Source organism: Amyelois transitella, chromosome 3 (assembly GCF_032362555.1).
Source record: "Amyelois transitella isolate CPQ chromosome 3, ilAmyTran1.1, whole genome shotgun sequence".
NCBI classification, from domain to species: domain Eukaryota; kingdom Metazoa; phylum Arthropoda; class Insecta; order Lepidoptera; family Pyralidae; genus Amyelois; species Amyelois transitella.
In genome coordinates, this window is record NC_083506.1 from 10,899,464 (window position 1) to 10,914,970 (window position 15,507).

The window sequence follows — 15,507 nt, forward strand, 5'->3', positions numbered from 1 at the left end:
TAATATATTTGATATTTTACCCTGAAGAATGTGCATTGAATTTAATCCTTTCCCCGATCATAAGCTTTTCAATTTTTTATGATAATTTATTAACTTAACGACGAGCGGATGAAACATTTTAATATGGTCTCACTTTGTGTTAGAAGAAAGATACACGATATGATATTTCTTTATAAACTTCTAAATAACTTAGTGGATTTCGGGGACTACCACTAAGTCCTTTTACGATTATAATTGCAAATTTTACATTTAATACCTACCTACATATGTTACTGAATCTATGGTGAACGATGTGTATACCGGTAATTGGTGTTTTCATAAGAACAATATATAATGTCCCTGTCATTGAATGTAGTTGGTATGTAAACACTGTTGGTGTACCAATTAAATAAATAAATAAACTTCTTTAATAATAATGCGAGCAGAAAATTTGCAGACCTAAGTACCTACTTAAATATATTATGAGCCTATGCTTAGATAATTGATACAATGAAATCTAGTTATTAGCAAAATAAACAGATCCATCCATTAAAACTGGAAATAATTTTAAATATAATTATGTTCACATTCGTAAATTTTTTATGCGTTGAATAATAAAGTAATTTGGATAACATGATTCAAAAATTGCCAATTAAACAATTTTATCCAAAATTAAGACAGATAAATGTTTGTTAATGATTTTATTTATTGTAATAATATTCTTGGCTTTTCATTGCGCCATAAATATTAAGCTTATTTACTAGGTACAAGTATATAGTAGAGATGAGAGTCTTGGCCACTCAGGGATCGTGATCATAAGGGCTCATGTGGCGTGCCGCTGACTTGTCAGTGCATGTGCCAAGATCATATGAAGTCGGCGGCACATTGCACGTGTCATGAGAAAAAATAATTTTATTTTCCTATTGTTGATGGAAACATGACTGTTGATAGCAACACAAAAACGGAAGTGACATCATTGCCAGTTGGCTCCAGTGTTGTCAGTTGGCAATCACGTTTTGTTTTTGTTAGTGCAAAATTTGCAAAAAATGTGCTATTTAATTTTAACACTACCTAATCGAGCAAAGAAAGATTATCGGGGATTTTTGCTTAACAATTTTAAGAAATTACGTTGCTTTAATTTGTTTTGAATGTAAATGATTGAAACATGATTTGATTGGTGGACTACTTATATTATATATACGCTGAATTTCAGAACGAAAATGTCAAACAAATAACTGAACTGTCCACTCCACTTGTCAGTCGGTCAATTAGTCAATTCAATTTTATCTCTTAAAAAATTGCACTAATCGAAAATTCGAAACAATTGAAATATTAAAATGTTAATATAAGGTATCTTCTTCAAATGTTACAATTTGACGCATGTAAATAAAATAGAACTCAAACAGTATGTTTAAAAGTCGCGGAGATATTGTTTATAAATGCACAGTGCGCTTATTAGAAGATACCGAAATTTTGGAATGCGAATTTCATGTAAGTAAATAAAAATAATATGTTTGTGGGGAACTCATGTGATGCCTCAGATTTGGAAAATTAGTTATTTAAGTCTCAGTGTATTTTATAAAGATTTACAATAAACATGTACTTAAAATTTTAGTTATTTAAATACATTTAAATCTTGGTACATACCTAAATTTTTTAATTTGTAGTATATCATTAATTTTATTTTTTTAAAGCACAGAAGTTATATTGTAACTGGTGGAATATTATAAAAGTGCATATTCTGGGCAGCTTAAAAACATGTGCATGCTTGAAGATGATATACACATAAAAATAAGCATATATTCTTAATGTACCAAATAATTTAACCTTTAAATACAATACTTTGTCTCTCATCTTGACTTGACCAGGAATTTTACTAAAATGTGAATTTACACTTTAATTTAATTAAAATTTATTGATTTAAATAATAATTGTAATGGGACAAATAACACAGAGTGAGTTAGCCTCATAGTAATTTTAAGATTGTGTAACGAGATACTAACTCAACAATACTTATAAAGTTAGACATCAAAGATTCGGGCCGATCAGAAAAAATGTTTCTCATCATCATCAAAGTTATTGTATCATAAACTTTTTGATGTAGTTGAATTAAACTTTTAATTAATTTTTATTTTATATTCATTTGTTATAATTTACAAACAAGACAGAACCTAGCACATTTTTCTGACTGGATAATTATTTTTCAGCCAAGTTATAAAGGCAAATTCCTCCTGGAGCATGTTTGCCAGCAGTTAAACCTCACTGAGACAGATTACTTTGGATTACGATATGTGGATACCAGCAGTCAAAGGGTATGAAAAGTCTCAATTATTCCATAAAATAATATTATAGTGGAATAGTAGGATAAAAATAAATCCAACATTCTTCCTCCTGGCTTTGTCTGCCTTTGACCATGAATCCTACATTGGGTGAGTCTGGTTTATACATAAAGCAACTCCCATTTGACCCCCTCGACCTTGGCAGGTAAACCTAACATGGTTTGCCTGCAAAGGTTGCGGTGCCTGCATGGTTTTACATTCAGTTGCCTGAATGTGCAGGCTTCCCTCCCTGTAAGAGAATTTGTTAGTATTCAAACTAAGTACATAACTTTGAAACTAATCATTGGTACAAAGCCAAGATGGTTTTATTTGATGGGATTTGAAACTGTAACTGTGCATCACACATTTTACCTGGGCACCGTTAGGATTGGCCACCAACGCTTTTCTTACCAAATGCTTATATCAAGCATAATGGCTGTGGGTGTACTAGGAACATCTTTATCTAAATACATATAAAAATAAAAGAAGAAAGTGAATGACTGACTGAAATGTCAACACAAAGCTCAAACTGCTGGGTCTTGAGAATTGGAATTTGGTGTGTAGACATGGTCTATGGGTGCAGTAAGAGATGATTTTACGAAATTCCCGCGCGGGTGATTTTTCGTTTATCGATTTTCGGGTAAGTTATACGCGAACGGGGGAACGGGAAGGAGGTAACAAAATTATATTGGTCCTATAAAATGATGACAGATGATTATGTTGATATATCTGTGAATATTTTTAAATAAAAAGGATTTTTATAATTGATTTAAATAGGTATGTGTTAAGTGTTTTAATTGATTGTTTTGTAAACAATTTATTGAATTAAGCATTTACTTTTTAGCACTGGCTGCATATGGCTAAGTTAATACTGAAACAAGTAAAAGGTATGTACTTAATAATAAACTCTTATGAAAACTAACTTTTTAGTTATTTATTTATCATTGTAATTTGGTCATTTGTTGAAATTTTTGATATTAATGAATGAATCCTACAGCTTATCTGATTTTGTGAAATTTTCGTCAAAGCGGTTGTTAACTTCTGAGCTTAAATTAAATAGTAACTTTCTTAGCAGACGAAGACTGAAGTTTTTCTATTAAAAACTAAACATATGAATTAATTTCAGATGCTTCGCCAATACTATTTAGTTTCCGAGTGAAGTTTTACCCGCCGAACCCGCTGCTGTTAAAAGAGGATGTGACGAGATTCCAGATTTATCTCCAGCTGAAGAGGGACCTGCTTCATGGACGGCTGTATTGCACCGCCAATGAAGCGGCCATGCTGGGAGCGCTTATTATACAGAGTGAGTCATACATACATATAGTCACGTCTATATCTCTTGCAGGGTGACAGAATCAACAGTCTCGAAAAGATTGAAAACCCATGTTCAGCTGTACGGCTTTATGATGGAATTGAGACCATGCTTATAAATAAATTCATACTAATATTATAAATGTGAAAGTGATTAAAGCAATCTCTATTGAAATATAATGTTGAGTTAAAGTAAAAGAAATCTGTATCATTAACTAATGGATTACAGTGATTCTTGATTAAAACTGACATTGCATGTACACTTTCTTGTAAAGGTTAATGGTAAAGTGAGGAGTATCATAAATAAGGCATGAAAACAATCATGTAATAAAATCACCTGAACTCCCACCCCTTAAGTCTGGTCTCTGATACCTAGAATTTTCAAGGCAAGAGTGTATTGGCATTATTTTAATATGTCTTTACCGCCATTTTAAACCTCACTTTGTTAAGACTATAACTAAGAGAATAAACCAAGTAAGGTAGTCGATCCAGCTCCCGTAGCATGGCACACGCGATGCCGTTTTCATCGCGCAATAAACTATCACACTGTCCCGTTTAACGTCATAATGAAAAGAGAAACAGCGATAGATTTTCGCGCTATAAAAACGCCATCGCACGTGTCTTGCTACGGGGTCAGGATTCTTAAGAAACACGGGTAAGAATGTTCTTAGAAAAATGATGATGTGTGAAAATAAAAAGAAAATTATTTGTTTCAGTTGAGCTTGGTGACTACGACCCTAGCATTCACGTGGGCAACTACGTTAGCGAGATGAGATTACTGCTGAGACAGACGGACACCATCGAAGCGAGGATACAGGTCAGCGATTGTTAAATAAAATAAATATATACGGGACAAATTACACAGATTGAGTTAGCCTCGAAGTAAGTTCGGGACTTGTGTTACGAGATACTAACTCAACGATACTATATTTTTATAATAAATACTTATATAGATAAACATCCAAGACCCAGGCCAATCAGAAAAAGTTCTTTTCTCATCATGCCCTGGCCGGGATTCGAACCCGGGACCGCCGGTGTCACAGACAAGCGTACTACCGCTGCGCCACCGAGGCCGACAACTGTTAACTTAATAACTTATTAACTTACGGGGTAGACAGAGCCAATAGTCCCGAAAAGACTGAATGACCACGTTCAGCTATTTGGCTTAATGATAGAATTGAGATTCAAATAGTGACAGGTTGCTAGCCCATCGCCTAAAAAAAGGATCACAGTTTTATAAGCCTATCCCTTAGTCGCCTTTTACGACATCCATGGGAAAGAGATGGAGTGGTCCTATTCTTTTTTGTATTGGTGCCGGGAACCACACGGCACTTATTAACTTAACTTATTATTATCTTTAAATTAGATGTTGGTTGTCATGTTGTTTTTTAGTCTTTAAATTATTATTGTGACTGTGTCTGGACAATTTAATACTTAGGACCCCTACATTCATCTTTTCTCAGGATAACGTACCGTGCGATTTAGAAGCGGCGATAAAAAATCGCGGAAAACTAGAAAAATAATCCTTTCCTTATTCCTTAAGTAGGCTAGATTAGGCTTTCTTGCAATTTATTTTTGGTAAGAATCTCAATAGAATTTGTCTATGAAAGTATTCGTTTAATCACAAACAAAATTTAAAAGTAAAGTTTAAATTTGAATTATTCTATAAGTGGGGAATTAAATTAAAAAGTAAAACTTAGAAAGTGAGTAAAATGTATTAAGGTGTTTTGGCAAACTTTAAAATTAGAAATTTAAACTCATTTCCTATTTAGAGTGACCTAATTAAATTAAATAAAACTAGCGACCCGCCCCGGCTTCGCATGGGTGCAAAATTATAAATGTTATTATACATAAAAACCTTCCTCTTGAATCACTCTACCTGTTACAAAAAACCGCATCAAAATCCGTTGCGTAATTTTAATGATTTAAGCATACAGACAAACAGACTAAAATAGCGACTTTGTTTTATACTATGTAGTGATAAACTATACATAATTATAATAAATATTACTAATTATAAATGTAATTACCATAAACAATATATAATATTTTCGTATTTATATATTTTCGAATTATTTTTTAGGAATTACACAGCGAGCCGGTAGAGGGCACCCCGGGCGGTGGCGGCGGCGTTAAAGGCATGTCCACACAAGAGGCAGAGAGGACATTCCTCAAGATAGCCTGCCAACTAGACACTTACGGGGTCGACCCTCATCCTGTCAAGGTGAGTTCATACATACGTCACGTCAATCACGTCTTTTTCCCTTACGGGTCAGACAGAACGAACAGTGTTTAAAATACTGTAAGAAGAAAGCGCGGGCGAAGCTGCGGTTAAAAGCTAGTATTTACATAATCCAAAGCTGAGTAATGGTGCTCCTGCTAATATTGGGTATTGGAAGTTGTTACTTTTATTAGGTAACCGAACATTGGAAGAAGCAATCTGGTTGATGATAATAAAGGAATATTTGTTTGTCGAAAAACATTTTTACTTAAGAGAGTGTAAGCACATCTGTCGGAAGTTTTATGGTTTTATGACGTTTATAAAACTATAAAAAGTTTCAAATCGCGGGACACGTGTTAAACAATCTGTTTTTTGTAGGTTATGAGTGTACATTTCATAATGAAGTTTGTGAAATAATGCATTGTACTAATAGACGTAATAAACATCGTATAAAGTTGATCGAAGATTGTTGTAAAAATGTACGCGTGAAACAAAAAGTCCCAATAATCTCGCGAGAATTCTCTAGCGACCATTTTATTTGGGAAAATGTCTTCTTCCTCCTGGCTTTAGTCTCGGTTGCATTCTCATCAATCTGGATAGATATACAGATTGGACCATGGACCCTGGAATGGGAGCGTCAGGTTTTTACACGAAGCGGCTGCCTCCGACCTGACTTCCGCAACTTTTGCAGGGGAATATTACTGGTATTGGATCGATCATGGTTACACAACCAGTCTCCTGAAACAGGTTTCCTCACGATGTTTTCCCTCACCGTTGCAAATGTACGTTTATAAAGCATTTATTTATCATGTGATAAACTACACATAGAGTCGGTCAAATAGTTAAATTAAGAGCCCTAAGCCCTAAGGACCGACCTGAATCCGTCAAGGCAAGGTCACTGAACCCTGTACAAATTTACCCAGCCTTGCTAATCGACGGCGGCGATGTTTAAATAGTGACGCAAGCGGTGACGTCACTCGTTTACACAGCCTTATGAAGTGACGGTATGGAATTCCATTGAACTTGCAACAAATTTTCCAGGATGTACCTATGTGTTGTAGAGTTTAGAGGCTTGTGTGATGTGTGATGAATATTTATAGATTGGGTTTTGTTACAGGTAATCATTTTGGTTCCTTTTGTTTTAGTTGTTTTGTTCCTTTCCTTTTGTGTGGTTTTCGGCACCAGTGCCGTGTGGTTCTCGGCACAAAAAAAAATGGGACCACTCCATCTCTTTCCCATGGATGTCGTAAAAGGCGACTAAGGGATAGGCATCCATACACATACATACAGGCAGACATACTTGGGATTCTCTTTTAAGCGACGGGCTAGCAACCTGTCACTGTTTGAATCTCAATTCTATCTTAAAGCCAAATAGCTGAACGTGGCCTATCAGTCTTTACAAGACTGTTGGCTCTGTCTACCCCGCAAGGGATATAGTCGTTATTATATGTATGTATTGTTTTAGATAATCCTACTAATAAATATTATTAATGCAAAAGTTTGTGAGTATGTCAGTATGGATGTTTGTTACTCTTTCACGCATAAACTACTGAATCGATTACGATGAAATTTGGTATGTAGGTAGCTGAAGACTCAGAATAACATAAAGGCTACTTTTTATCCTGCGGGATTGATTTGGTTTCTAGTAGATTTATAATAACATACAAAATTTATTTTGTTACTCTTTTTTGATGGAAACCCTATCAATCCCGCGGGAACTCCGGGATAAAAGTAACCTATATGTTGTTCTGAGTCTTCAGCTACCTACATACCAAATTTCATCTTTATCGGTTCAGTAGTTTTTGCGTGAAAGAGTAACAAACATCCATACTGACATACAAACTTTCGCATTTATAATATTAATATATGCAATATTAGTATAATGCAACGCGGAAGTTTTAAAAATATTTATTTATTTTGTATCTCAGGACCATCGAGGCAACCAGCTGTACCTTGGCATCAACCACAGCGGCATCCTGACATTCCAGGGCAGCCGGAAGACACACCACTTCAAGTGGTCGGAGGTGCACAAGATTAACTTTGAGGGCAGAATGTTTATAGTTCACCTTAATTATCCCGAGGTGAGTACTAAGCGAGTTGGCATGGTCGGTGATACGAGAATAAGAAAAAAATTGCATCATTTGTAATATGTCCAATTTTGCTTTTTTATTTATTTATTCTTTATTGTAACAATTACAATTTGTAAATACAATAGGCGGACTTAATGCTAATAGCATTATCTAGCAGTCTACCATTGGGTTAAGCGGGTATTTTCTATTAATGAAAAAGAAATACGAAACACTGGTTTTAAAACACTTTGAAATAAATATTTATGGGACAAATATATAGATAAACATCCAAGACCCAGGTCAATCAGAGAAATTTCGTTTCTCATCATGCCCTGGCCGGTATTCGAATCTGGGACCTTACTGTGTCACACTTCCGCTGCGCCACCGAGGCTGTAAAATAAAGAATGGAGTTGTAAATATGATGAAAAATCTGGTACTGTTTACTTCTAAATAACATATTTACTCAGAGGACGTAATAAAGAACTAACTTTTCTTATTTAACTTTAGGCAAAATTTGCCTCAATGAGTACAAATTTATTTTATTTCAGAAAAAGCACACGGTAGGTTTCAAATGCCCGAGCGGAGCCGCGTGCCGCCACGTGTGGTGCTGCGCTATCGAGCAGATGCTGTTCTTTACGTGAGCATTTATTAATGTATTTTTTTTATTGTCTATGGCCTACGTACTAGAGGCATAATTCGTGTAATGTGTGTCGTTAGTGCCGTGTGGTTCTCGGCACCAGTACAAAAAAGAATAGGACCACTCCATCTCTTTCCCATGGATGTCGTAAAATGCGGATAAAAAAGGCTTACAAACATGGGATTCTTTTTTTAGGCGATGGGCTAGCAACATGTCACTATTTGAATCTCAATTCTTTCATTAAGCCAAATAGCTGAGCGTGGCGTATCGGTCTTTTCCAGACTGTTGGCTCTGTCTACCCCGCAAGGGATATAGACGTCACCATATGTATGTTTTATTGTCTATAGCCTACGCATGATTACTAGAGGCATAATTCGTGTAATGTGTGTCCCCCCCCCCAAATAAGGGGTGAGTAATACTGAACTTAAGAATTACTAGAGAGATTTTGTAGGGTGTTCAGAAAGAGTGAGCAAACGTGATAGTAGCGCTCTCGAAGATGATGGGCGATGATAACCGGAATTGTGGTTTCTCATGCTTAGACAATTTGCTTTAGAAAAAGTTTAACTAAAATCGTTTTTGAATCCACATTTATCCCAATTGGGACTTGTAATATTACATAGGTTATAGACAAATCAATTCTGCACTAACACTTTGTAAGCGATATTAAAAACTAAGTAATTTATTCGCCGTCAACCAATGTTGTGAAATCAAAAATGTGACACAATTAAGTGATGTTCTAAATGTCTCACTATAATAATTAATAAAAATTGTTTTGTATTAGTTTGTCGTCATCATCGGAAGCTAGCGTGTACTCCGGCGGGGGGCTGTTCTCGTGGGGCACCAAGTTCAAGTACGTGGGCCGCACTGAGAGGGAGATATTGGAAAGAGACGGTCTTCTGGCACCGAGGGACTCGCAGGTAATTGAAAAGAGACGACATGATTTTTTTTCTACATACATAATGGCAACTTTATCAAGATGAAGATAAATCGCACCCTCCATTTTCAAGATGTCTCATAATTTTGTACCTACTTATGCTTTATAATTGAACACAAAACAAGTATAATAATGCAAGTAGCATTATCATTTGAAGAAATCACAAGCAGTGAGCTCCATTTCAGTTTTAACAAGTTAAAAATTACTTGTAAGCTACATTCAACATGAAGCTAAGCTTGTGTTCTAAACTGGTGTATTAACCAAAATAACGTACAGTATAATCACTTTTATAAGTTACACTGATGGACCTGCGCAGAGGTCCTATGGCGCGTAAACATTTGAACCTATCAGCCTATCAGAGTGCGCCATTTGAACCCGCTAACTAACTGTTCTGTCCGCTATTATGAGCGAGATAGCTGGATGCATTTCGTTTTTTGGATTAAAAGTATAATGTACTTGTAATTAGGTCGTTATTTTATTGAGTTCTCATTCGGTTTGATTCGGCGGCCGAATATTGTCGATGCGACTTATAAAAGTGGTAGACTGTATGCTTATGGATATATGCCTGATGACTTAGAACGTAAAAAAAATTGTCCTCAGGAGGAGGGCTGTAGCGGCGGGAAACGCAAAGCGTCGAGCGTGCCGGCCACGCCCTCCACACCCATGACTGGTGATTTTGGTACTTATGTCAACATGTGCCTCTTTATTTTTATTTCTAACCAGTTATAAAATGTGTTGCAGAGTGATTTGTACGTGTGCATGATCGTTGGGAATAGTTCAAATTTGGAATTCTTGTTGTTTTTTTTAATACCAGGTGGACATTACTGGCTGGTAATATTTTTTATTTAGAAACTGGTTTCGTATCATCATCATTTTTCCGGCCAGTAATTTTATTAAAACAGTCCCCTAAAAAGTTTTGAATTAAATTCATGTTTTCGTGTTTGCATGTGTTTGTATTTTGTTTTATAATAATTATTAATACATTTTTGTGTGTTATATGTGTTGTGTATGTAATCTTTAAGGCGGTGTCTCTGATATGACTTTTCGACTTTATTATTATCCGAGGTCACGGCAAGCATCACAGATTATTGCTTCGTACTTATGAACTTTGTGCACACTGTACGGAACCTTAACCCTACACCAGCTTATCTGTCCAAAAGCGTAAGAGGACTAACAGCTTGTGTAAAGCATTGTTTCAGAAGAAGTGAGTCACATCTCTTATAATTCCAGGCTACAGCAGCCTACCCAGGTCTACCCACAGCGCGCCGCTGGAGCACGCGGTGCTCGCGTCCGAGGCGTGCAACGGCGGCTGCCTGCTCAGCGGGCCCGCCGTCGACATCGCGCTGGCCTGCTGCGACCACCTGCCGGCGCACGACACCAAGCCGCCCAGTATGTATACACACGAGGCAGCATTGTGTCTCCAGGTGCAGCAGCTGCAACGGCGGCTGCCTGCTCAGCGGGCCCGCCGTCGACATCGCGCTGGCCTGCTGCGACCACCTGCCGGCGCACGACACCAAGCCGCCCAGTATGTATACACACGAGGCAGCATTGTGTCTCCAGGTGCAGCAGCTGCAACGGCGGCTGCCTGCTCAGCGGGCCCGCCGTCGACATCGCGCTGGCCTGCTGCGACCACCTGCCGGCGCACGACACCAAGCCGCCCAGTATGTATACACACGAGGCAGCATTGTGTCTCCAGGTGCAGCAGCTGCAACGGCGGCTGCCTGCTCAGCGGGCCCGCCGTCGACATCGCGCTGGCCTGCTGCGACCACCTGCCGGCGCACGACACCAAGCCGCCCAGTATGTATACACACGAGGCAGCATTGTGTCTCCAGGTGCAGCAGCTGCAACGGCGGCTGCCTGCTCAGCGGGCCCGCCGTCGACATCGCGCTGGCCTGCTGCGACCACCTGCCGGCGCACGACACCAAGCCGCCCAGTATGTATACACACGAGGCAGCATTGTGTCTCCAGGTGCAGCAGCTGCAACGGCGGCTGCCTGCTCAGCGGGCCCGCCGTCGACATCGCGCTGGCCTGCTGCGACCACCTGCCGGCGCACGACACCAAGCCGCCCAGTATGTATACACACGAGGCAGCATTGTGTCTCCAGGTGCAGCAGCTGCAACGGCGGCTGCCTGCTCAGCGGGCCCGCCGTCGACATCGCGCTGGCCTGCTGCGACCACCTGCCGGCGCACGACACCAAGCCGCCCAGTATGTATACACACGAGGCAGCATTGTGTCTCCAGGTGCAGCAGCTGCAACGGCGGCTGCCTGCTCAGCGGGCCCGCCGTCGACATCGCGCTGGCCTGCTGCGACCACCTGCCGGCGCACGACACCAAGCCGCCCAGTATGTATACACACGAGGCAGCATTGTGTCTCCAGGTGCAGCAGCTGCAACGGCGGCTGCCTGCTCAGCGGGCCCGCCGTCGACATCGCGCTGGCCTGCTGCGACCACCTGCCGGCGCACGACACCAAGCCGCCCAGTATGTATACACACGAGGCAGCATTGTGTCTCCAGGTGCAGCAGCTGCAACGGCGGCTGCCTGCTCAGCGGGCCCGCCGTCGACATCGCGCTGGCCTGCTGCGACCACCTGCCGGCGCACGACACCAAGCCGCCCAGTATGTATACACACGAGGCAGCATTGTGTCTCCAGGTGCAGCAGCTGCAACGGCGGCTGCCTGCTCAGCGGGCCCGCCGTCGACATCGCGCTGGCCTGCTGCGACCACCTGCCGGCGCACGACACCAAGCCGCCCAGTATGTATACACACGAGGCAGCATTGTGTCTCCAGGTGCAGCAGCTGCAACGGCGGCTGCCTGCTCAGCGGGGTGCGGGGTAGAGTCAACAGGCTTGAAAAGACTTATAGGCCAGGTTCAGCTGTTTTAATGCTAATCAACTTAATGTTTAATAGAATTGAGATTCAAATAGTCATAGGTTGCTAGCCCATCGTCTCAATGAAGAATCGCAAGTTTATAAGCTTACCCATTATGACATCCGTGTGAAAGAGATGGAGTGTTCCTATGCTATGTTCAATTCGTGCTGGAAACTGGTATTCAACAGAAAAGGTAACATCAAAATAACATTCACATTTTGATGTACAGTGGCTTGCGCCGCGCCCGAGTACAGCCTGCGCGACTCGTTCGAGCACTCGTCCTCGGAGTCGGGCGCCACGCCGCGCGCCGGCGCCGCGCCCGCCCCCGACTGGGCGCTGCCCCCCGCCCTGCAGCCCGCCCCGCGCCCCTTCAGCCTCCTCAGAGCTTTCGTCCCCTCGTTCCTCTTCGTGTGGCTCTCCTTAGCGCTCCTAGCTGTCTTAGTCTTCGAGACAGACTGGCCTCCATTTAAACCTCTCAAACACAAACCGGAACTGATCGCCCTCCGACGACATTACTACGCCCCCCTCAAGGAATATTTGAGGAGGAAAATGGTGGAACTATTTTGATTCGTCCGGGTCGAGCCGACGTCGTATAGACGTCGATTCGGTGTGGCCGACGTGACATACCGACGATTCCATTATGGATAACGTTAATGCTATTTTTTAGCATGTGAGCACCCCGCCGCTGAGACGACACGGGGTGCTAACATTAGACTTAGTGACTCAAGGCGAGGAGTGTTTAATATATTAATCGAAACGCCTAATTCCAAAATAGCACCCCTGAGGCGCTTCGTTTTGATCTTCGCTGTAACTTTGACTAATATTGTAAGGGCAAGTGGCGTTTTACTACCTTAGTTTTGTGAGTTGGTTATAAATACAAATGAGTTAACCTGATCAAGTACAAAAAATGTAAGGTGTGTGAGCAAAAGCTGTGAAAGGACTTTGACGAAAAAAATCATAATCAACCAGTGTTTATTACAGACGTGTATTATGACAAACTTTCAGTGTGTTTAATAGGAGATCTTCTGAGATATATATGAATGAAGTACTCAACTTTATAAATGGAGCTATTGCTCAATTTCAGATTATGAACGAGGCATTAGGCTGGTGCAATGTGAAAAGGCACAAATGTAGTAAAATTTGTGGGATGAATGAGTTAAGGACGGAATTCGCATTTAACATAATGCCACTTGCCTTCATCTATACTAATGTGCCGAGAAAATGGGAAAATGCGACTGCTACTCCGAAGTGTCAAATTTTCGGGCACTTTTTTGATAGATTCATATGTAATTAAATATAGAGATTAAATAAGTCGTGCCATCGGTTTGAATAACAAATATTTTTAACTATTAGGTACCTACTAAAGTTCATAAGTGTAATTTTCTTTATGTATACTCAATAGTGATTCCAGCATTGATAATATCTTTTCATTATATCTACATTAAACTTTTAATGCAATTAGAGAATTATTTAAAATTCTGTCTTTAAAATACTGTTTAAATTGTTATCGTTTTCTATTTTCCTTTTTAAGAGTATTTTTAACTTAAAAAAGGCTATGCTTGCAAGTTCTGGACTTTAATAAATTCTTTCTTCATCCTCCTATAATGACTCTCCATTTTATTATTTATTGTGTCTACTGAAAAATGTTTGGTATTCAAACTGATACATTATGTAAGATAAAATTAACATGCCCTAGACTAAGTCACTATAAATACGCTTCAACAGTAAACAGTACAATTTATTTCTAAGCTTATTCTCGCACAAACTTGTTGTAGCTGCTTTTAGTTATACGTCTTTTTTACCATTATCGTCAAGCGAGGGCATACGGGAACGTTGATAAGATACGAGTTTACATCTCTCTCTTTCGTGCACCTCGGCTAACATTCTCCTTTCTGATCCTATAACCATCCATCGACCGATTTCGTAACTTTGTCTCTTTAAACCATGACATTGGCAGAATCACGAAAGTGCGGTGGAAGCCTCAGAGAAAGAACGAAACCTCAGAGATAGAGCGAGGGGAAAGATAATAATACGAGTATGTCTTGTCAATTAACCCATCGTCTTAAGTTTGAACTTGTCAAAGGGGTTAAGATTTGAATTCTATTGGTTGGAGATCCAGTCGACAATCAAGCAATAGGCATATTTTCAATTATTTTATATAAAATTTCCTAAAAGAGGTCCTCCAATTCACAAAAAGTCCTCTCAATCTATACATACATACATACATACAATCACGCCTCTTTCCCGGAGGGGTAGGCAGAGACTACCTCTTTCCACTTGCCACGATCTCTGCATACTTCTTTCGCTTCGTCCACATTCATAACTCTCTTCATACAAGCTCGGCGGTTTCGGGTACTTTTGACCTGACCCTTTACCAGGACGTCCTTAATTTGATCAAGATACGTTCGTCTAGGTCTTCCCACTCCGACCTTTCCCTCCACACTCTCCTTGTATATCTGCTTAGTCAACCTGCTTTCATTCATCCTCTCCACATGACCGAACCATCTTAACATACCCTTTTCTATTTCTGTAACTACATCTTCTTTCACATCACAACATTCCCTTATCACGCTGTTCCTTATCCTGTCACTCAATTTCACACCCATCATACTCCTTAACGCTCTCATTTCCACTGCATTTATTCTGCTTTCATGCTTCTTTTGCCATACCCAACTTTCACTCCCATACATTAATGTCGGGACCAACACGCCCCTGTGCACAGCCAGTCGAGCCTTTTTGGATAGTTTCTGACTGCTCATAAAGGCATGCAAAGCTCCATTCACCATGTTCCCCGAGTTCACTCTCCTTTCAATATCACTATCATACTTGCCATCTGATGTAAACTTTGATCCTAGATATACAAACTCTTTCACTTGCTCCACTTTTTCTCCTCCAATCAAAATATTACATGCTGTCATTTCTTTCTCCATTTCAAAAACCAGTGTTTTAGTTTTACTTACGTTCACTTTCATTCCTTTCTCTTTTAAAGCTTCATGCATACAGTTTACCATCTCCTGTAACTCCTCCGCTGATGACGCCAGTATAACCTGATCGTCGGCATAGAGCAGACATTTGACGAGTAACTCATTCATCCTTAATCCACTTTTAGACTCTTTCAAATCTGTCAAACAGCTATCCATAAATAGGTTGAACAGCCACGGTGACGCAACACA

At 39.9% G+C, this 15,507-nt stretch overlaps 1 protein-coding gene across 4 annotated transcripts; it reads left to right on the forward strand.

Moving 5' to 3' along the window:
* The first annotated feature begins 1,234 nt into the window (after positions 1–1,234).
* On the forward strand, positions 1,235–13,684 carry LOC106129816 (FERM domain-containing protein 5). 4 transcript variants are annotated; one of them, XM_060952114.1, is made up of 12 exons: positions 1,235–1,470; positions 2,187–2,291; positions 3,142–3,184; positions 3,424–3,600; positions 4,325–4,425; positions 5,692–5,832; positions 7,758–7,910; positions 8,447–8,535; positions 9,317–9,452; positions 10,070–10,148; positions 10,700–12,218; positions 12,564–13,684. In XM_060952114.1, the coding sequence occupies exons 1-12, from the start codon at positions 1,387–1,389 to the stop codon at positions 12,802–12,804; spliced, it is 2,868 nt and encodes a 955-aa protein (XP_060808097.1). In that variant the 5' UTR covers positions 1,235–1,386; the 3' UTR covers positions 12,805–13,684. The 4 variants fall into 4 exon arrangements, with proteins under 4 accessions (XP_060808097.1, XP_060808114.1, XP_060808100.1 ...); XM_060952131.1 differs by having other exon boundaries at positions 10,700–10,858; XM_060952117.1 differs by having other exon boundaries at positions 10,070–10,139.
* The last annotated feature ends 1,823 nt before the right edge of the window (positions 13,685–15,507 follow it).